At 42.1% G+C, this 21,312-nt stretch overlaps 3 protein-coding genes across 5 annotated transcripts; 1 reads left to right on the forward strand and 2 right to left on the reverse strand.

Annotated features, from left to right (window-relative positions):
• Positions 1–1,166: 1,166 nt before the first annotated feature.
• On the reverse strand, positions 1,167–6,830 carry zbtb22a (zinc finger and BTB domain containing 22a). 2 transcript variants are annotated; one of them, XM_030410904.1, is made up of 4 exons: positions 6,418–6,830; positions 4,732–4,940; positions 3,823–4,594; positions 1,167–3,182 (listed from the first exon to the last, which is right to left on the reverse strand). In XM_030410904.1, the coding sequence occupies exons 2-4, from the start codon at positions 4,936–4,938 to the stop codon at positions 2,068–2,070; spliced, it is 2,094 nt and encodes a 697-aa protein (XP_030266764.1). In that variant the 5' UTR covers positions 4,939–4,940; positions 6,418–6,830; the 3' UTR covers positions 1,167–2,067. The 2 variants fall into 2 exon arrangements, with proteins under 2 accessions (XP_030266764.1, XP_030266768.1); XM_030410908.1 differs by lacking the exon at positions 6,418–6,830 and adding an exon at positions 6,093–6,399.
• A 73-nt stretch (positions 6,831–6,903) lies between these two features.
• On the forward strand, positions 6,904–14,546 carry scn1bb (sodium channel, voltage-gated, type I, beta b). The gene is made up of 6 exons (XM_030411011.1): positions 6,904–8,195; positions 8,289–8,455; positions 10,578–10,815; positions 11,319–11,460; positions 13,014–13,088; positions 14,041–14,546. Exons 1-5 carry the CDS (start codon positions 8,147–8,149, stop codon positions 13,081–13,083), a joined length of 666 nt encoding a protein of 221 aa, XP_030266871.1. The 5' UTR covers positions 6,904–8,146; the 3' UTR covers positions 13,084–13,088; positions 14,041–14,546.
• A 410-nt stretch (positions 14,547–14,956) lies between these two features.
• Positions 14,957–20,692, reverse strand: naxe (NAD(P)HX epimerase). 2 transcript variants are annotated; one of them, XM_030411003.1, is made up of 7 exons: positions 20,567–20,692; positions 18,390–18,580; positions 18,196–18,304; positions 17,834–17,944; positions 16,862–16,972; positions 16,370–16,517; positions 14,957–16,118 (listed from the first exon to the last, which is right to left on the reverse strand). In XM_030411003.1, the coding sequence occupies exons 2-7, from the start codon at positions 18,560–18,562 to the stop codon at positions 15,919–15,921; spliced, it is 852 nt and encodes a 283-aa protein (XP_030266863.1). In that variant the 5' UTR covers positions 18,563–18,580; positions 20,567–20,692; the 3' UTR covers positions 14,957–15,918. The 2 variants fall into 2 exon arrangements, with proteins under 2 accessions (XP_030266863.1, XP_030266856.1); XM_030410996.1 differs by having other exon boundaries at positions 20,489–20,657.
• Positions 20,693–21,312: the final 620 nt, after the last annotated feature.

Here is a 21,312-nt window from a genome sequence, read left to right on the forward strand (position 1 = left end):
TCTATCCCAAAGAAATTAGAATAACATACAGGAACAAGACGGTGGTATGTGGGTACCTACTCTGTCTTTCTGTGCAGGTATCACAAACAACACCACATTTGTAACCGTGATGCTGCAACATCTCTGAAGCAGCCTAAAGGTTTACTGTACAGCTGAATGACTGAAGAGGGGGAAAAAATAAAGTATGCACTGTATCAGCCGCCATGATCCATCACTGGAAACACTCCCACACACATCTTGAAATATCCTCTGGTGGCCAATCATCCATCTCTGGCAACGATCCCGTAGAGCTCAACCCCATCGAGCTGTACATGCTGTCCTACGTATAATCACACACTTAAAAGATAATCAGAGGTTGGGAAAAACAATGTTTCTCATCATCAGAACCAACGCCGAGATAGAACTTCTCAAGGACAACTGGCCTAACACCACGATTAGCAAACCACATCATCTCTTTCTCTCTCTCATGTTCCCACGATAATTGTTTAATCGTTAAAATCGCATGAAGGTGAGATGAGAGGTAATGTTCTCTGTGCCAGACACATTTTAGCATTCACATACAGTGAAGGAGCCACCGTGGGTCGTCTCTACACCAGCACTGGTCATTCACATGTCAAGTAACAGGAAATATAAAAACAAATGTACTTTAAGCATTTGTTCTTCTGAACAGTTGTGCAATTCCCTGTATTGTGTCTGAATACGACAGGTTACATTTGGTCTTGTCGCACTGCTTTGTCGGCGTACCCCTTTGTTGTCACAGGCACATGTTTGCATTTAGATGGAAATCTCTCAAGGCTGTCCACTAAATGCATCTGAATACATCAAACGACAGTCCATATTAGCTCAGAGGTCTTCCACGACTGACGAGGGATGCTGTCTTCAAACAAATTGAGCGTGAAAACACTGCAGCGTCCATTTCCCCGGATTCAGTGTGCAAAATGAGATCTTTTACCACAGCATTGAGCAAGAGAGACCTCTGGTGCTCCAACATTGTGCTGCAAAAGTACGGTTCAGTGATCCAGTTTGAGCCGAGCGGTTTTCTAGAATGATGCGCAGTGTGCGAGTCTAAATGAGCTTAGATTCCTCAGTGACCGAGAAAAACCAAGAATGTTCTCCGATGAGCCACGAGGTCTCAGTGTTGTAGAATAAAACCCAACAGTCCATAATCAATGAGAATAAAAACAAAATGTTTTATTACCGCATATACCAAGATTCCTTTTCTTTACACGTGGTGAAGAGACATCAATATGGCATAGAAAACACTTTTATACCTTTAGTATTTATTTCCTAATGCAGATCAATGGTAAATAATTTATGTGCAAAATTAACTTCATTCGGGCTCCAGAAGTACATTCACAACACTGCTCATTACAGATGTACAGCATCACTAAACAAGAGGCTACATGGCACGGCACAAAATAAAAAGGATCACTTGAATGAAGCGTGTGATTGTTACTTTACTCTCCAAAATACCTATGACATGAAAAAGAGTGCACATACAAAAGGTAAAACACAAGTGGCTCCTCAAAGAAGCCTTCAATGATTTGAGTCCGTAGACTTTTAAAGTCATCATGACATTCGTCGTCCTTCTCGTATGTATTTATGTCCCAGGCACCAGGATTAAATGTTGGCAGTTAACATTTCTACAAACAACTTCAAAGTTCACATTTGTCATAGGCTTCATACCATATTGACACTTCTATAAAATGTGTCATGTCACATTTACATTTCAGGCATATGACTGACTGTCATATCAGTAGGTTTCTAAGCCACCACTGGATATTCTTAAGGAAGACTATGGGACAATTTTCTGCCGTGTTTGCAGTGACAAAAATAGTTTTTTTTTAAGAAAAAACATTGTGTTTTCTTGACCCTTAACAAGTGTTTTTTTGTGCCTAAACCTAACCAGATCATAAGCACAGCACTGTCACGACATAAAAATAGAAAACTGAACCTTAAGGAATATAAAGTTTCCAGATATCCCTGGTTTGCAGAAACATTAATTGGCAACACTGATTCTGGTGATTGGGTTGCAAGGTAAGTGCTGTAGAAAAAATTTGTTTCACATTAATTTCCACTAAAGCTTTCACTCGCCTCCTCTTTAAAAACATGACTCCCGGTGGCTACATTTTGTGACTGAGTTCTTAACTGGTCCACAATCCCAGACACACTGCCCAACAGGCTGCCCATCCCGTCCTCCATCTCCCCGTGAAAATCCACCTCTTCCACTTTCACTTGTCCTCCCGCTGCGAGAAAAGCCTCCCCGTCTTCAAATCCGTAACTGTAGCCATCGTCCATATCAGCTGCTGGTGTGCTTGCGTTGTTGCTGTTAGCAGAAGAGCTGGAGGCGAGTCTTTCACATCGGGCCTGATGCCTGAGGAAGCTGTCCCTCCAGATGACTTTCTTCCCACACAGGCCGCACTCGTAGGGCCGCAGCCCCCCGTGAGTCTTAAGGTGCTTGGTTAGATGGTGCTTCATCTTGAAGGACTTTGTGCAAACAGGACAGCCGAAGGGCCGTAGATTGAGGTGCTGCATCTTCACGTGCCGGTCACGCATGCTCTTCAGGGTGTAGGCTTTGCCACAGTGGCAGAAGTGGACTTTTCCCGTGTAGGGGGCGCCAGCGAGAGAGACTGAGGAAGATGAAGATGGGGTTGGGGGTGAACAGGGTGGTGGAAATGCAGCGGAGGATGGAGACAAATTGCGATTTGAGGTGGGAGTCAGTGAGCCACCTTGTCCCACGCTGGTGGAAGGCCAGTTCACTTCTGAGCCTGCCACAGTGAAGTCAGGAGACACCGGCACCAAAGGCCTCTGGGACACCTGCCCTGTGCCATCTTCAATCTCGTCATACGTGTCTCTGCTGAAGGTCCCTCCGGTGAAACCCTCAAAGTCTGCATCCTCTTCCTCATCGTCATCCTCGTCTTTACTGCAGCTGCCGGCCTCTCCCTCCTGAGGCCTCGGCTCTTGTTGAGACCAGGGACCCATCTGCCACTGCAGCCGGGTTGAGACCGGACAGGACGGACCTGGAGCTCCTCCGTCTGTTGTGCAAGCGTGAACACTGGGCGGGCCTGAGGAGGGATCGCTTTCTACCAAGCTTCTTTGAACTTTCTCCTTCAACTCCTCCACAATGGGCTTCCCTGTGATTTGTCCGGGACTTACACTCTCATTTGAAATTGGGTGGAGGCCTGTTGGAGAAACATAGAATGAAATCAGACGCAGAGAACTAAAGCTTATTAGTTTAGACTATTCACAGAACAAAGAGATACATGGGCATATCAGGGCCATTGCAGTCATGGGGGGTCAGGGATATTATTCAGAAAAATGTATTCTTTCTTCTTTCCTTCAAAACTCAGAGAAACAGTGTTTTTCTTTTGATCAAGGAACCACATCGCTTTACTTTGTGAGATTTGATCAACCTCCTCTCATAAGCATGCAGACTTTGAAGAGAAGTTGCCATGATTGGACCTATTCAGAAGAAAACAGCACTCTGATTTGGAGTAGGTGATGTGGTGTGATGAGGTTGATCAAACATTCCAAACTAATCATGAGGTTCCCTTGACAAAAAAATAAATAAACACCCATACATTTTTTTCTTGACTGTGACTTGAATCTTTTGCTGAACTGATCGACTTAGGCAATCTGGGAGGCACAGGACTCAAGGCATTCTGGTTGTCGGATGTTAGACAAAAGTTTGCACTTTAATCTCAGTTTTCTACATAAAACTTTGAGTGTGTCTGCTTAAGATGAATCATTTCTTTCATGTCATGTTGTTAGGCAGAGACATATTACTTGTGTTCAAAGTAAAATGAGGCTTTTGTGTCTTACCACAGTGTCCTATTTGTGCAAAGCCTTCCTTCTTCTCCATCACCTCCTCTCCTACTCCCTCATCGGCCTCAATCTCCCTCTTCTCACTCTTCCTCCTCTCTCGCATCTCATCACAGTCCCCGCTCTCTCTATTCTTATCAAGCAGCCTATCAGTGTTCGCCGGTGCTCCCCGCTGTTGGAACCTGACTTTCTGCTTCAACACGTCACCACCAGGGAACCCCCCGTGGTTCCGGGTATTATGTCCTGGTCCATCATGAACAAACTGGCTTGTTTTGGCCTGGCTCGATACCCATGCCTCCTCACAGCTGGTGTAATCACTATCCGCATATCCAGGGAGCGTGTCCAGTTGAGAGTCTGCTAAGTGCTGAGCTGATGAGGCCCGTGGACGCCCCCATCTAGGAAACTGCTGCGGCCGTCTCCATGTAGCTAAGGGGGGTAACGCATCAGGCTTCCTCTCCTTCCTTCTTCCCTCCGTCTCCAGATATAAGCAGTCTGTGCTGCTCGGGGACTGCTGGCGAGATGTAGTGCCATGGTGCGCTACAGCCGCTTCTCCGGGGATGACTTCCGCCGACGGCCGGGGCCTCTTCAGGATCTCGGTGCACTTGTCCACAATGTGCCACATTTGGAGGAAACTGGCCACAGTGACGTAGTTCACAATGTCATCGTGCACAATGCTCAGCTGGCCTGTGTAGGCAGAACTCAGGACACTCTCGAAGGCCACTGGATCCATAACTGAAGGTAGAGAAACAGTTGTGACATTCTTCAGTAACACCTGTGGAGAGATGTGAACAAAAATCCTTAAAAGTTTTAGGCATCTGGATGAAAATACGGGTTCAGTTAAGTGAACAACAAACAACTTATTTCAAATATATTAATCTGTACACACGGCACTGATGTACTCCGGCCTACCTGGTCATGAAAGTAAGGCGAGGATGCAGCAAGCACACAGCGGTGGGCCCTGAACACTTGACCCTGCACCTGGATGGAGAGGTCACACAGCCGGCCCTCCTCCCGCTGGCGGTTCAGATTGTCCAGAACCGCAGCACGGGCACCGGGGAAACACACCTGGACTGTCAAACCAGCAGGAGCAGCTGAAGCACTGCAGCTCGGATCCATGGCTGCACAAAAGTAAAGACTGAAGCATTACTAAGTGCAAAAGTGATCAATTATTTGTGATGTTTGTGTCTCAACACACTTTGTAGCTTTGTAGTCTATATTATGCATCTGTTCTGGTTGTTCCTTTTGCTGCTGTGACTAGGACAGGCTATCATTAACAATCAATATTGATAATTGTAGTGATACCTTGACTTTGATACCAGTTCCTGAACGATACCACTTTACGATCAGCTCCTTAAGAATTGTAATTTGGACGGCACAACAAGACGTTTTTCAATACTCCACAGTACTGAGGTAATTCTGTCGGTGCCATAAAAGTAGAGTCAAATTTAAGTCGGACACCCAACCATAGCAGTGACACTTCCTTTCCCTAGCATTGTATAAATGACTTCATCTCATCTTCAGTACCTTTTGTAAGTCAAATTACTTGAGAAACCTTTCTGCCAAGGACAGATTTTAAGAACAGATGGTGCATCAGAGCCAAAGTAGCACATCTTTAAATGAGTTTATTTTATTGCCAGTCAGACAGAAAAATGTCCGATACCGACAATCAGAAAAAGCTGAATATCGGCCCTGATAATGCCTATGTCAACAGCTACTCTTGCTCAGAACAAACCAACTTGAACAGTAAGACTTATATACTTTGTACCAATAAGTCATTATTTCAAAAAGCTCGATCATTTAATTGGTTGTTTTCCAGATTAAAACTTGCCCTACCAAGATATACTTAGTTCTCTATGAAATCATATAAACAATACAAGCAAATCCTCTTTACTGTGAAGCTGGGACAATGTGTTGTCGGTACATTTGCATTTCACAAGATGTCAACTTTCTATTACTTACTGTTCACTCTCTGTCAGTTGATTAGGTATATACACATGAATAAGCGTTTCCGCCCTAACATCAGATAAAAAAAAAACATAAGCAGGTTCATTGTTGATAAAGATTTTCATTTAAAGCCTGTCGTAGGCATAAAAAATTGAAAGCAGCGAGTTCCACCTGATGCTCAATAACGTTAGCTAACTATCACTCTACTAGCTACAGTTAGCTTCTCGAGACACGTAGCAATAAGTTAGTTTGCATTGCTCGTCATAAACTATTAAACAGTTGTGTTTAAAATGTGCATTACAAACATTTATTCTTGTTATAGCCACCTGTCAACACGGCCCCGTGTTTTCGTCTGGGAAGCTATAAATGGTGCATGCCTGCGTTAGCGTCTGGCTAACCAGAACACGCTAAGCTAGCTAACGTTGGCTTCTCAAGACACGAAGTAATACGTTAGGTAACATAGCTCGTCATATAATATTAAATGGCTGTCTTTGAGCGTAGTATTCTAAACATGAATTCTGGTTATGGCACCAATCAACACTTCCCAGTGTTTTTTTCAGGGAAGTTCCAAAAGGTGCATGCCTGCATCAGCACCTAGTTAACCAGGAGTCGCTACTAGATAGCTAGCTAACGTTAGCTTAGTTACTTTACCTTGGAGCTGTCGGTACGTGCTGTTGCTATTTGCGTCACCACATTATTATCGTGAATTCCGGACACGATGTACCCTCGCTTGTTTGTGTAAAAAAAAAAAGCAAGCTAATTAATGCTAACAGCAGCTTGCCCGGAGGCGTAGCTGTTGTTAGCTGGTTGACAAATCAGCATCAGCATCTTCGCGCACAACACGAGTGGGTGTTTGGTGTGAATACGTGGCTTTTTAATCACTATAAAATGCCGTCACACTGGCCTCATGGCACAACATAAAATGTCGGGCTCATTTTTTTTTTTTTTTTTGTAGACGCTAGATTCAACAATAGCACGAGGATGTATTTGTTAATTAATGACTGATCCGGAGTTATGTGAGGAAGGATGCCATCATTGGACTCCCCCCCTCCCCTGTGGATTCACTTAAAGGGCCAGTACACCACAATATCAGATCAACCGTAAAACCATTTTTTTTTTTTTTTTTTTGGTCTGTTCTTTCGTCAAATGTGCTGCAACCCCCCCTCAACCCACCCAGCCCTCCTCGTAGCAACATTCAGGAATAAAGCTAAACTAGCGTGTCGGTTTAAATAAACGGCAGGAACTCGTGGAGTCGTCACAAGCAGGCGGCCGTTGCTCGGTCACACTCACGCGCGCAGAGCCGTTTTTTTTTTTTACCGCAGTGCATCTGCAGCATCCTCTGATCGGGGCGACAGGGGCGCCGCTGCTGTGGCGTAGGAGAAAAGACAGCATCCATAACTGAGACGGCAGGACGTGTTTCACACAGATAAATATATTTCTCTCTCTCGGGCTTTTATGTAGCCGTGTGCGCGCATTTATCTGCAATGCGCGCACGACCGAAGCGTCTCTTCCACGAGCTAGGTGAATCAGATAGGTGAGGGTTTTTTTGTTTTGTTTTGTTTGTTTCCATCGCAGGAATCGGTGTTTTTATTTTTCCAGAGGAGAGGATTCAGCCTGGACAGAGGGAGGAGGAAGGCCTGTGATCCCATCCAGAACAGGCACTTGATTTCATGGAGAAACATTAAGTACTGTAGCCTGTAAGAGGTAGCCATTTGATTATCACAGGAGCATGCAAATCAATTATATATGCACCAGTGTGTTTTTAAGTGTATCGTAGACGTTCAGTCTGTAGCTGGCATGCTGCACCTTATCTAAACATCCGTTGTGTACCTGCTGTCAACAGAGCATGCGGCCCCAGGCAGCACTAATGATCCCTCTGTGCATCTCACATTAGGGACCTCAGGGAACAAGAAAATAATCTAATCTCAGGGTGTTTCATCTGGGGAGCACTGTGAGAGTCACCACCTTTATCTTGGGGGTTTTGCTTCATATGCTTACCTGATAATTAAAAGAGCAAGGAAGCCCCCAAGCCTGGATAGAGAGAGATACATGAAGGGGGGGGGGATCGCAATACATTCGTGGCAATAAATTCTTGTGACCGTCAGGAAACTGTTGCTGGCTTGAGCCAAAGATCAGACGCGCTTACCCGTGGAGGAGGCCTCTTTGTGTTCAGCTCCAGACACATGACATCCGCCTCCACTTTACTGACACACAAGCTCCGCTCTTATTAAAGTAAAAAGATAAATAAATAAAAGGGAACTCCTTTATCTTAAACTGGGAGGTGCTTAGTTTTTGAGTGTCACCTCTCGGGGCTCCACACTCGGAGCGCTGGTGTTAAAGTCCGTCACAAAAACAGCAAGCGACTCCAACATCCGGTGACATGGCAGAGTCGCACCTTCTGCTCCTTTCTCTTCTCTGCAGCCTGTTTGGTGAGTTCACACTCATTACCTGTCACCTTAATGGTGTGTTTCTTCATCAGGTCAACCGGCAGTAATCATTTCTTGTCTGTATTTTGCTCACAGTGTACCAGTGTCATGGGGCCTGTGCCGAGGTGGACTCTGACACAGAGGCGGTGGCCGGCAAGGGATTCAAACTGGGCTGCATCTCCTGCAAGAGGAGGAGTGAGGTGGATGGTTCCGCCACCGTCGAGTGGTACTTCAGACCCAAAGGAGAAGCCGATTTTGTTCATGTGAGTGGATTTTTTTAAGTCAGCACAAAATGTAACTGACGCAGCACGCTGCTGAGTGCAGGAAGGGTTTTGTTCTTCCAGAGGAGATTGTAGTTGCGCAAGCATCCTTTGAATCAAATCTGTCCTCGGCTGCATTCCTCCAGACACAATCTATTTATATAAGTACATATATTGCACTGCCAAGCTCTGTTCCTTCCTTTGTCTCTCTCTCACCCACTTACGCCCTCGATTGGATGATACCTCCCAGCGTGGAGGTCACTGTGAGGCTCATATAGAATCGATTGTGATATTTTACACCAGCGAGAGATCCTCGAAGCTCCAGGGACGACACACAGCTGTGTTGACTTCCTGTTGTTGTATATTTGAGTCAGGATAGCAGCCAAAGAAAATCCCACATGTGATTTCTCAACCGATACAAAGAAACGTCCCGGCAGAACAGCAACAAGATTGAGGACTGAGGTGCATTTGGGGTTGAAATGCTCGAGGGCTCTCTCACGGAGCACTTTATGGCCACTTTCGGTAAGTCCTCATTTCCCCAGACTTTGCCCGAGGGAATTACCTCCGGCTCATAGTGTCGTAACATTAAACAGAGGGTTACCTTGGGTTACGCCAGGAGATGCGCCAAAAAATCCATTGTCTGCAACCGCTTTATCCCTTTTTATGGGGACGCTGGGTTTTTGCTGGAGCCAATCCCAGCTGTCTCTGGGCAAGTGCAGGGTACACCCTGGACAAGTGGCCAGCTCATCGCAGCGCCCTCACTGATGGCAGAGGCCGCTGTGCAAGGTGCCAGCCGCACATCAGGAGCAATTTGGGGTTCAGTATCTTGCTCAAGGACACTTCAACATGCAGCTCAGCTCAGCCCAGAGCTGGGATTTTGAACCAGCGACTTTTCGATCACTAGCCAACCTGAGCTACAGCCGCCCCAGCGCCAAAATTCTTTTAATAAAACAACAATAGGCAGGATGTTTTCATTATTCTCTATTTCTGAAACTGAAACTTTCTAAATTCCTACCAAACATTTGAGGTCTTCTCCTCAAGCTGATTCTCTACTTAAATCACTCAATCAAACAACAGAAAGTCAGATGCTTTTGGAAACAATACAGAACTTTTCCCCTGAAACCTCTGACTGTGCTTATGTACAAGTAAAAACAAGATTTAGTCCTTGATTCATGCTACATGAGTTCAGGAGTCTCACAGCCTGACGAGTGGAGCTGCAGTGGATACTTCTGTATCATTTGTCAGACAGCAGCAGGGTGAACAGACTGTGTCTTGGGTGTGTGTTGTTGTCTTTATCCTTCTTCTGATGTTCTGTAGATGGTACCAGTGATGTTCTGTGTAGTTTTAATCAGCCGCTGTGGAGCCTCCCTTTCCTGTGTCGTGCAAGAACCATGCTAGATTGTGATGTTTCCAATCAGGATGTCAGAAAGTTGACCAACATCTTGCTCCAGATTTTAGCCTTCCTCAGTTCCCGTAGGAAGTGGAGTCCTTTTCTGTGCTTTTCTAAGCAGGATGGTGACGTGTGAGGACCAAAATAGGTTCTCAGTGATGGTAATTCAAAGGCAACCTAAAACTTTTCACCTGCCCTACCTCAGCTCCACTGATGTAGACAGGACTGTGGGTCTTTGCCTTCTTCTTTATGTATACGTGTTTTTATTGTTATTATAAGTTAAGTCCACAAGTTACAGGGTTGTCTTCATCTTCTTCTTCTGCTTCTTCTTCTTTTTCTTCTTCTTCTTCTGTATCAGAGTTTGTAAATGCTGCACCTGTTAAGCCAATCATTTATCTGTCCGGTATTTATTGTGCTCTAATCTCTAATGCACATACATAGCGTATATGGCTGCAAGTAATGATCATTTTCAGTACAGATTCTGTCGATTATTTTCCTGATTAATGGATTTTTTTTTTTTTGTTAGTTGTTCTTTGTTTTACCAAAGCCCGAGATGACGTCCTCGGACGTCTTGTTTTGTCCGCAACCCAAAGATATTCAATCTACAAACAGAAACTGTTCAAATTTAAAGAGCTGGAATTAGAACATTTTGAATGAATCAGTTGGATGAATCGATTATACTGTATGTGCAGACGTAATGAGATCTGATCAACTTTAATGTCTCCTGGGCTCCAGATCTATACCTACAACGAGGACGGCCCCACCATAGTCGACGACCACTTCATGGACCGCGTGGACTGGAACGGGAGCAAGAGGAGCAACGACATCCAAGACGGGTCCATCTACGTGCTCAACGTCACCCTCAACGACACGGGCACTTACCAATGCTTCTTCCACCGCATCCTCTTCTACGCCAACTATGAGTACAACACCATCGTCAGCAAGGTGGTCCACCTCAACGTGGTGAGGAAAGGTACGAGGAAATCAACTGTGTCACTCTGTAACTGCAAGCATTTAATGGATGGCAGATTTTTAATGTGAAATTACCTTGTGACCGAGTAAAATACAATTTGAACAGGTTTGAAAACCGCCACTTGAGTCTTGACGTAATTTTGACAATCAAATTTAAATCCGCTTGAAGGTGTCCTGAATGCATTTACACTTTTTTTTAATGTATCCAGTAGCCATCCAGTGCATCCAAAATGCATAAATTGACAAAATGGAGTCCTTGGTACAAATGTTTGAGCTTGTCCAGATCATAATGAGTGAATGAAAAGGCATTTCCACCACTGAAAAGCACTCAGTATGGATTGTCTATGTAGTCCGACTGTGGTGAGTCCCATGTGACCGAGCGGAGTGGATAGAGTGTTTACAGAGAGATCTACTATCTAAAAGCAATTTTTGGCCTCAGTTAGCTTCGCAATATCACTTCCACCCCGACCACAAATTGATTGATTGATTCCTTCCTGTGTTCAGCCACCAGAGGAACGGCTTCCATCGTGTCCGAGGTCATGATGTACGTGTCCATCATCGGCCTTCAGGTCTGGCTGCTCATAGAGATGATTTACTGCTACAGGAAAATATCAGCAGCCGGCGAGGAAGCGTTACGAGAAGCTGCGTAAGTACTTTGACTACATACATCTGTATGCTCACATGCTCATGACACGTGAAAACCTTGTACCTCCAGTTATGATGATTCAGCTTTGACCTTTTTTCAAAGTGTTACAGAGCATTTGATTATTTCTTTATAGATGTGAAGATTCTTTCAATGACGAAGATGAATGGTTAAGCTAAAAACGCAGTTGTTGAAAAGCAGAATTTGGAGATTCAAGGTTTTCTTGTGTCATAGAGCCCAAACAAAGTACTGGAGACAAATACCTCCACAGATATTTGAGTCTATAATCCAGTAACGATATATCGACCATCATTATGGATAATAATGTCTTAAAATTGTTGATTCAGTACCGACTGCCATATTATCTGAGCAGGTCAGTTTACTGTATCGATATATCTCTTTGGCTCTTGCGTGCATGCAAAGCTTGAAACAAGCCGGGTCAATCTCTCACATAGAGCTTTACTTGGTGGACTTGACCACCAGCAAGCTGTCCTGACAGTTCTGACCTTTGAGCAAACGGAGAGCCAAAGAAACTCCAAACTGAAGAAGCGAAGTCGCCTAATAGCTCCACTTTTCGTCAACCCTCTTTTGTCTGCTCCACAAAAGATGAATGGTTTTCACACAAAGCTTCGAGACAGGAGTCGATTGTATGAGTGGTGGAAGTTAGCATCGCCCAGGTTCCCTCAACAAAAAGCCTTTGGGGAACGCTTAGTAATGTAATTGTGAGGTTTTTACTGCCGTATTTTATGTCGTAGACCCAAACATGTAAATGTCTTAAGCCTGTAAAAACCACAGATCTTACATCAGTCATTTAACCATAAACCACTTAATATATCTCTCAAATGAAGTTGTAAGCTTTTCGTTCTGCTAGCCAGCAAGTTACCAGGCTAACTGATGAAATTTCCAGTGAGTTACCAAGCTAACTCACTGGAAAGGTAGCAATTGGTGATTTGGGACTGACTAGCACTAGCATCTTCCTGGCTTTCTAGCTTGTTAGCCCACCAGCAACAGTAGTTCACCCTTTGGAAGCAAATGTGTCGCACAGCTGAATTTTGCTGACCCTGTGCCTCATTCCCAAACTCACCGATGTGTTCAAAATCAAACCTTTGGTGTGAAAAGTTTGCCTTGACAAGTGTGTATTTCCCCATGAATACTGCACGCTTTTATTCATGTTTTATCGCTGGAGTCACACCTATAATTTTACCCTGTGCCTCGTCACGTCCTCTCTTTGGTTAAAAACTCTCCCATCTCTTCAGTCGTCTTGTGTACTTATTTTTAAGGTGATCAGTGTTTCCATTGTGTTGGTGTTTTCACTTGTGTCTCTTTGTCACGCTCCCTGTGCCTACCTGTCATGTTTCCGTCTTGTCATCCTCCTCCGTAGTAAAAACCAAAACCAAAACCAAAACCTCCCTCCTGTAAGTCACGAAACAAAGACCTGTCATACAACCATAGAAGTGATGTTTTAAGTTTTGCATTTTTTCAACCCATTTCATTCTGCCCAAGTATTTTTTTTTCTTTTTGATAACCTGGCCTTGTTTTTTCTCCTCTCTCTCTAGAAATGCTGAATATTTAGCAATAGCCTCAGAAAGTAAAGACAACTGCGCAGGAGTGCAGGTCGGAGAATAGCACAGGTACGTTGTGATCTCGAAGACAAAATAAACATTTTAGCTGCATTATCCCACCATGAGACATCTACCATTAAATGACATGTTTTTCATAAGAAACACTGAATAAATACAGTTTGTTGTTGGATATCAGGTAAACAGGGTCCCTAGTTGACCAGTTCTAACATAAAACATTTTTCCTCCTCTCTGAGCCAATGTGCAGACTTTTGACTCTCAAGTCTTCTTCTTCTTCTTCTTCTCACAAACCAACTTTTAAAAGTGCAAACCACCACCTACTGTATCAGAGAGTGGAGATGCCGCACTGAAGTCAATAACAGCAATTTGGTTTCAGAATATTTGCTCTATTTAATTATTGGCCAGTTAACACCAATAAAATGTTGTGCATTCCTAGCAAGAACAAATAAACACATGATGATGTTTGATATTTCCTCACAAAAGGACACAAAAAAAAAAGAAGACCATTGAATTCAAACTAATTGGATCCCTTCTGTAGTTCAAATAATTAAATAGATAATTCCAGTATTTCATTTAAAAGAAAATGTACTGTGAAACATTTTTTATACACATTATATTGTGTTGTGGCACATCGTAAAGGTAATCGGCAATTATTTTTTTCTTGATTGAGCTTTATATCTAAATACGTTACCTAACAGAATAATTGTATTTAATACCTTGGGACAGTTCTAATCTGCCTGACTCACTGATTCTTTATCTGACTGATGTTTCATAACAGCTCTTAGATATATCAGCAGCATATTGATGAATCTGTCAGATCTTCTATCTGTTTTGTCTGGGATTTATTATATTCTATAAACTCTCTACCATAAAGACTTAGCTGTAATTGGATAAACCAACCATCATGAACAGTGTAGTGCTTATGATGAACTGGATTTTCTATAAAAACATGGTTTCAAATAGTTTCCATTAAATCCCTAACCCGTGTTGTCTTTGTCTTCAGGCTTCTCCCGTGGACAGCAGTCATCCTTCCACCCTCTGACCTGCATGTAGACAACTAGGAGGAAAAACTCCTCTGTATCTCAAGTCTCTGTTTTACCTTCTCCTCGACAACAACTGGATATGACAAACAAAGAGAGCATGGTACCAGCACTGTATATAGTACTCTGCGCGCAACAGCATGTCTTGCACTTACACGAGAACCCATTATGCATTAATGAGCCACATTGTCAGAAGCATCTACTGTACAAACAGTATTTCTTTAAGTGTATGTAGTCACACATTTATATGAAATCTAAGCGGTACTATGGCGGACTACATGAGGCTGATTGTAAAAGAAAGCTTTTTACTACATCCCCACCACCTAATGTATAAATCATAACACACAACACACGTATGGTAACGTTCTTTATAAAGCAGGATGTGATGGAGTATGATAGACTTTCTTTCCAGTTGCTAGTTGTACATTAAACACAATCTTAAGATGTACGAATAAAAAATGAAAAAGTATGTGATGGAGAAGTCTTCTGTTGATGGTAATAATGCATCATCCTAGAAATGTTGCTGATTTCTCTCTCAATGCTTGAAATGGATGGCTGTCAATACAGAAACAATACGAATGGCGCTCGGTAGAGAACATACCTCCGCCATGGTCCTGTTTTGCTCTCACTCTGATACCAGTCAAATAAATACACCTTTCAAATGAAAAAATTATGAAAAACGCCCTACTGTATCTCACAATTTTATAGAAAGTGAGGAAAGTAACTGGATGCGTCCCTTTATCCAGATCTGCAACAAATATTAATTGGGACTATTCTGGGCGGAGACATAATCTCCATCCAAGTTTAGTGAAAATCCATGCAGTAGTTTTTGTGTAATCTTGCTGACAAACAAACGGACACGGGTGAAAACAAAGAAGACAACGTGCAATCATTTTTATTTATTCATTTACATTTTAATTTGAGTGTTTTTATGAAGCTGAAGCATCAATGATGTCCATTACAACACCTTGTTGGATTAACAGCAGCACAGTATTCAGATCACAATCACCGTCATCCACAGAATGGGAACTAATGAAATTCCCAGATTTAAAGGAATAGTTTAACCTTATGGAAATAATTTGATTTCTGTGCAACGGTTGGATGTAAAGATTGATACCACTCTCATGACTGTGTGTAAAGTACAGAGCTGGATTCAAGACATAGTTAGCACAACTTAGCAACACCTACCAGCTCCTTTAATGCTCCCTAATAATTAATTTATCACCGTATATAGTCAATGAACACACATTTTAAAGAGACAGTACACCCAAAATTAGAAAAACACATATCTACATCCGCCCTACAGATGTCTGCCTTCTCTCGTAATATAATGGGATTAAGCATAGTTAACCTCTCGTACAGGGTTAGATGCATGATTCCTTCTCTCCAAAACTTAACAAGTCACACCAAAAACAATTAGATTGATAAACAGGCCTACAGGTAAAAGAGAAAAGGATGTATATTCGATTTTGGGGTGAACTGTTCCTACAGGCATGGTGGTATTTGGCATTTGGGAACCGTAGTGTGATGATAAAACTCTTGGAAAAATAATTTTTGCCAAGAAATAACTCATTCAGTCATTTGTACTTTCTGTTCACGTATGAATGAAACAAACAACGTGTGCGTTAATTTGTGAGCTTTGAGATGTGCTGATAGGCTTATGTACCAACATAGGACAGATCCAGGCTCGCTGTTTTCCCTGTTTCTAGTCTCGATGCTAAGCTAGGCTAATCACCTCCAGACTCCAGCTCCGTAATTATTCGACATAAAAAAGGAATCGGATCGAAAAGGAGACTATAATTGAGAACTATTCCTTTAAAAATGACACTGAAACCTCTGATCTACAGTTGTAACACACAGTCTGTGCCGGGATACTGAGGCAGGTTCAGTTGGTACTTCCTCTCCAGGCCCGGTGGCACAAAGCGGCCTCCCAGGAAGTGGTATCGTCCTCTGAACAAGGAGGCGGACTTCTTGGGAGCAGTGAGAGAGATGAGCATGTCGGGCTGCAGTCCGTCTGCGCGTCCCTGCTCCACATCCCAACCTTTCAAATAACAAAACAAATGGAAAGGAAAGAGGAAATCACAGTCATGTCTGGCTTCTTCTTCTTCTTCGTTTGAGAGAATACACACAGGAGACGCAACAGTAAAACAAGTTTTTAATTATGACGAGTTATTTTTCCCAAAACAACCATAAAAGCATTCTGTTGGGCACTTTTCGATAGCAGATTAAAACGTACTGACATGGAAGGAGGTTAATATTTTAGTGGAAATCTTTACTCTTGTGAGGACTGACCTGAGGGGATGTCGATGCTGGCGATGGGAACTGTCGTCTTATTCAGCGTTTCAAGGACGGATCCGAAAGGCTCTCGCACGGCCCCCTTGAAGCTGAAGCCGAAGATGGCGTCTATCACCAGGTTGTAAGCCTCGTCGATCACTGCAGCCTGAGGAATCAACGATTTCAAAGTAAGTGTGTTGTTTGTTCTTTTGCACTGGCAAACATCGAGCTTTTACAATCACAAAACAGCAACCTGAAAACATCAGTACACCCACTATTCCAGCCTTTGCATGTTCACTATATCAATCAATCCATTACATAACAGACTGATTCCACCACAGGGAGTAATTGAGGCTTCATCTGATCTAAACTGCGGCTTCATTTATCACAATCTAATGTGTGCACGCTCACAGCTTGGGATAAAATGCTCACTCGTAAACACATTACACAAGAAGCATTGTATTCTTGGCTGTGTGTACAACACTGCTGCATAATTCATCATCAACAAACCTCCGGCATCTCAGTCAGGAAGGGGATCTCCATCTTCTGGCACTGTGTGGTCAGACCCTGGAACAGAGGTTTGTTTGGTCTCTTCGGGTAGAGGATGGTGGGCTCGTAACCCTGCAAGAGGACGCACAAAGATGAGCAAAGCTGGCGGCTACAAGACCGAACAAGCAGGTTAATTTCGACTCTGCACTGACCGGAAGGTTGATATAATAATTGTGGGAAAAGAAAATGCCAACTGAGGCGTTATTTTGCAAAGACTGACCTTAAATAATACTCTGCTAATGCTGCTGAACTGCCTGAGGTCAGAGTCTGCTCTAAAACACTAATGGAGTATTAACCTGGTGTTGTGCAGCGTGGGTGGAAGAATGATTCAAATCCTTTACTTCAGTAAAAGAATAAATATCTCATGCATAAAGAACTTGGAGGAGGAGGAGTGCTTGTTAAGCCAAACAAACCCTTTCATAGTGTTGTGTTATTGCTTTACTATTACTGATGCATCTCTGTTGTAGCTGGCTGAAGTGCCACAGATTTTAACGACTTCATCACTTATTAATCTTTACTGATATTATGTGTAACTGTGAAACACTGAGGGAAACAAAAAAAGTAACGTCATATAAGAGTGCTTGGGATGTGAGCCATTAATAAATAGTTGATTTAACGTTCTTACTGAAATATGTCAATATTTTATGAAAATGTTCATGTTTTGCTTTTATATACATATTTCAAATTTTTCATTTAAAAAATGGCTTAATTCCAGAATACAAATACTTAATATGAAGACGTTTTCGATAAAAAAAAATCAATGAAAAACAACCAGCAGTCGTAGCTGTCGAAGAAATGTAGTTAGAGAAAAAAAAATATTATATTGTTGTTATTGTTGGATCCATTGTTATTGTAACTGGGAAATTCATCTTGAAATTAAAATGAAATGTACTTAGCTACAAGCTCACTGTCACACGAGTGAAGGACACTCACAAAGAGTTTAAGGTGTCGGGCACAGACCAGGCCATCGCCTCCGTTGTTACCTGGTCCACAAATCACCAGCAGAGAAGGTTTGGCCTTCACCAGAGAGGTAAGCGGATACACCTGCAGGAAAAAAACAGACAGAGAAAATCTATACAGCACTGAACTACAACTTGTGTTACAGCAGCTTCTCAGGAGAAATACTTCTAGTAAAACAGTCAGAGAACAGAAAAATCTGCTCAGACTTCAGGCAATAATCTGATTAGTGTTGATGCAAAACCTGGTTCGCTGGTAACTAACTAGACTTTCTGAAGGGAAAAAGAAGTTGAAGTGACACCTTAAAGGTCAAACCCTAATAATGTTCCACATCTCACCCTGGTGATGGCTGTGGCGCAGCTGAGTCCAGCCAGCTCCATCAGCTGGTCCACGCTGAAGCCGTACTCACTGAAGAGCTCCTCATCGATGTGCTGGGCCTCCTCCTGCCTGTGGAGCATCGACGGGTCAGTTTGTACAATCAGACAGTCAGTAAACGTTTCAACTGCTCCGTTTACAAGATATAAAACTTCACCCGAGATATTTGATGGTCTGAGCCATGCTGGATGCTGCTCTGCTACTGAAACAGTCCTTCTTGTGGTGGTTCGCTGCAGCGGACAGCGGGCATGTCCCCTGCTGAGCGAGGACTGTCGCAGCTCTTGAGGTCACCAGGAAGCCGATCCCAAACAGAGCCCGCACACTCAACATTCAGGTGGATCCAAACTCCTGCAACAGAGGAGACAACAGTCATCCACCCCACACTGATCCCATCCATGATTTGAAGAACTGAAAGAAGCAGAAGTGTAGAGCCAAAACAAGGAGCCTGAGAGGGAGCTCCGATTCAGACAGACAACTCCAGTGTTTGTGTACGTTTTCCCTCTAATGAAAGCTCTGCTGCACAGTCTGCTGACACCGCTGCCTCCTACAGCTGCTACACTGCTGGCTCGCATTCTTCTTTGCTTCCTCCGTCCACCTGCAGAGTCTCAGTCCCAGAGTGGGGGGGTTGCATTAGTCATCCCTGTGCTCTCAGCTTCTACTCAATATGCTTCACAGGAAGAGACAGCATGGAGATTCTCGATGCCAGTGCCAACAGCTGTTTTCTTTTTCTGTAAACTTTGCATTTTAATCAAGTGCAAAACAATCCTTTGGTTTGTGAACTCGGGGATGATTATGAACGTTACCATCTTGGTTTCTCTGAGCCACAGGTGACCATATTCAGCAAGAGGGTGGAGCTGGGACCTGAATGAAGACAAGCCATGGATGCTACTTGTCAATCCAGGGTAGCAACACCACAAACCATACCCTATTTCTTATCTATTTTACACAAAAGGGAATAAGAACTCACAAAATGAACATCGTGCTGTTTTGAAAAGGTCTTTAAACTCGCCATTGAGACCATAAACTCAATCAAGTGAGAAGAAGGGTCATTTTCTCATAAGCTTAAATAATCTATCGCCCCCTGCTGGCCATTAGACACTTCCTCAGTTTCATTGTACTCTCCTGTACAATGACAATAAAGACTATTCTATTAGAGAGAATGCCAGTTTAAGGGACTCTTGCATTGATTTCACTTTTTAGACTTGGATGCACCACGTAAAACGTCAGAAAATAATTAAAACCATCTTTTCTAAATTCCCAGAGTTCACAGTCAAACTATTCTGTCTGTACAATTGATCAATTTATGTTGATTTGTCAAGATAAAATACTAAACTTTTGATGGCTCAAGCTGCTTTGATGTGAGGATTTACTTGTTCATATCATAGTAAATTAAATATCTTATGTCTTAAACTTGCAGTCTTTTTGATTATTGTGAATATCAATTATATTCTATGTCACTGTTTAATTATCCCTTGTTTGCCTGGACAGTTGATTTTACTTTTATTTGATTTGATGGTACTTTAAAATTTGAAAGTTTTGAAAACTTTTAAAGGGAAACTTTAACTTAAATCTATTATTTTAGAGACAAAAGTAGAAATGAAAATAATAGATTGTTACATTCACAGTGATTTACACTGATTTGCACATTTGAGAATCTCATCCATGATATTAAAAAAAAGGAAACTTCAGTCAATGATTGATTTTCTGTCAATCAAGAGTATGAAAAAGAAAAGTATGAATGAATATCATCACAAAAGTCAACATAAAAAGTAAATCAGAATCAAAATATAGGCCAAAATGAGGATAAAACTTTGTTAACACTGTTTGAAAGCTAGTTTTATTTCATAACATGCAGCTCTAGTGAATTAACATTGACTTGATAACTTTGTATCAAGTGACAATGCACATACCAGGTTATATGAAAACACAATAACCATGCTGATGTGACTTAAAGTGATATTTGACCTCCACCCAGCTCCACCTGCAGCTTTATTAAATCATTTTAGCAACTTTAGCAGAAAGCAACAAGCTAACCTTCCCTTTACGGACATGACAGTAAGTAGAGAGTTAAGTATGTTAATGCAAATGGTTTGTTTTTACAGTTGGACTTTAAATGAGACGCAGAAAGATGAAGTCTCACTTTCTCTACAGTCTGTTTACTTTCCGTTCAGTTGTTGTGAGCTGCTAACTTTAGCTAACGCTCAGCATTAGCTTGACTTTGCTTGACTTCGTGACGAAGCGTTAATAAAAACTCACCAAATGTTATCAAGCCCCTCTTGAAAACAACTTCACATGCAAGTTTGTCCTATAAAACAATGCAGTGACAGAACTTACACAACGATAACACACTGATAAAAGGTAGCAGCAGTGAAATGACACTCCCAGGCCAGCGGTGTCACACACTTCCGGGTTTTAATAAGAACATCCGCTCTAATTTCAAAATAAAAGCAAGATCTCTGGTGCTACACTAAAAAGTAGCATACCAGGAGAGGGCGTAATGTCTTTATTATGAAAATGGGCAGTGGCGGAAGTAAAAATAGAAACACTACTACACCATAAAACCTAATCTTGTTCAGTTAAATATATTCATATACTTTCACTGGAATTAAATACAAGGCAAGATTTATTATGAAACTCGCTGATTAAATGTAATTATTTCTTAAATACAGGATCAACACATGGGAATAATACTTAATGTAAAAATTAAATACATTAAATTGACGAATTACAGTTTTATATTGCATCTAAGCATATATTTTAAAGTATATATATTTATTTAATTAGTTTTCTATTTATTTTTAGAAACATCCCCTGATATAAAACTGTACATGTGAAGACAAACATTGTTTTGCTTGTCTATATTTGTACATATTACACAGAGGGGCCCTTTTTGGAGTCTTTGTAGAGCCTATTATATTATTGGAATATCATTATTGCTGAATTAACATAAGCAGTGTTTTAATGTTAATCTGTAAAGTAACTACTGGAGGCAGATTAATGCAACAAAAAGTGAAAACAACATTTAAAAAAATGGTTTAAGAATATGCTTCTCTGAAATGTAGTGAAGTAAAAGTATAAAG

This window comes from Sparus aurata, chromosome 3 (assembly GCF_900880675.1).
Source record: "Sparus aurata chromosome 3, fSpaAur1.1, whole genome shotgun sequence".
Classification (NCBI taxonomy): domain Eukaryota; kingdom Metazoa; phylum Chordata; class Actinopteri; order Spariformes; family Sparidae; genus Sparus; species Sparus aurata.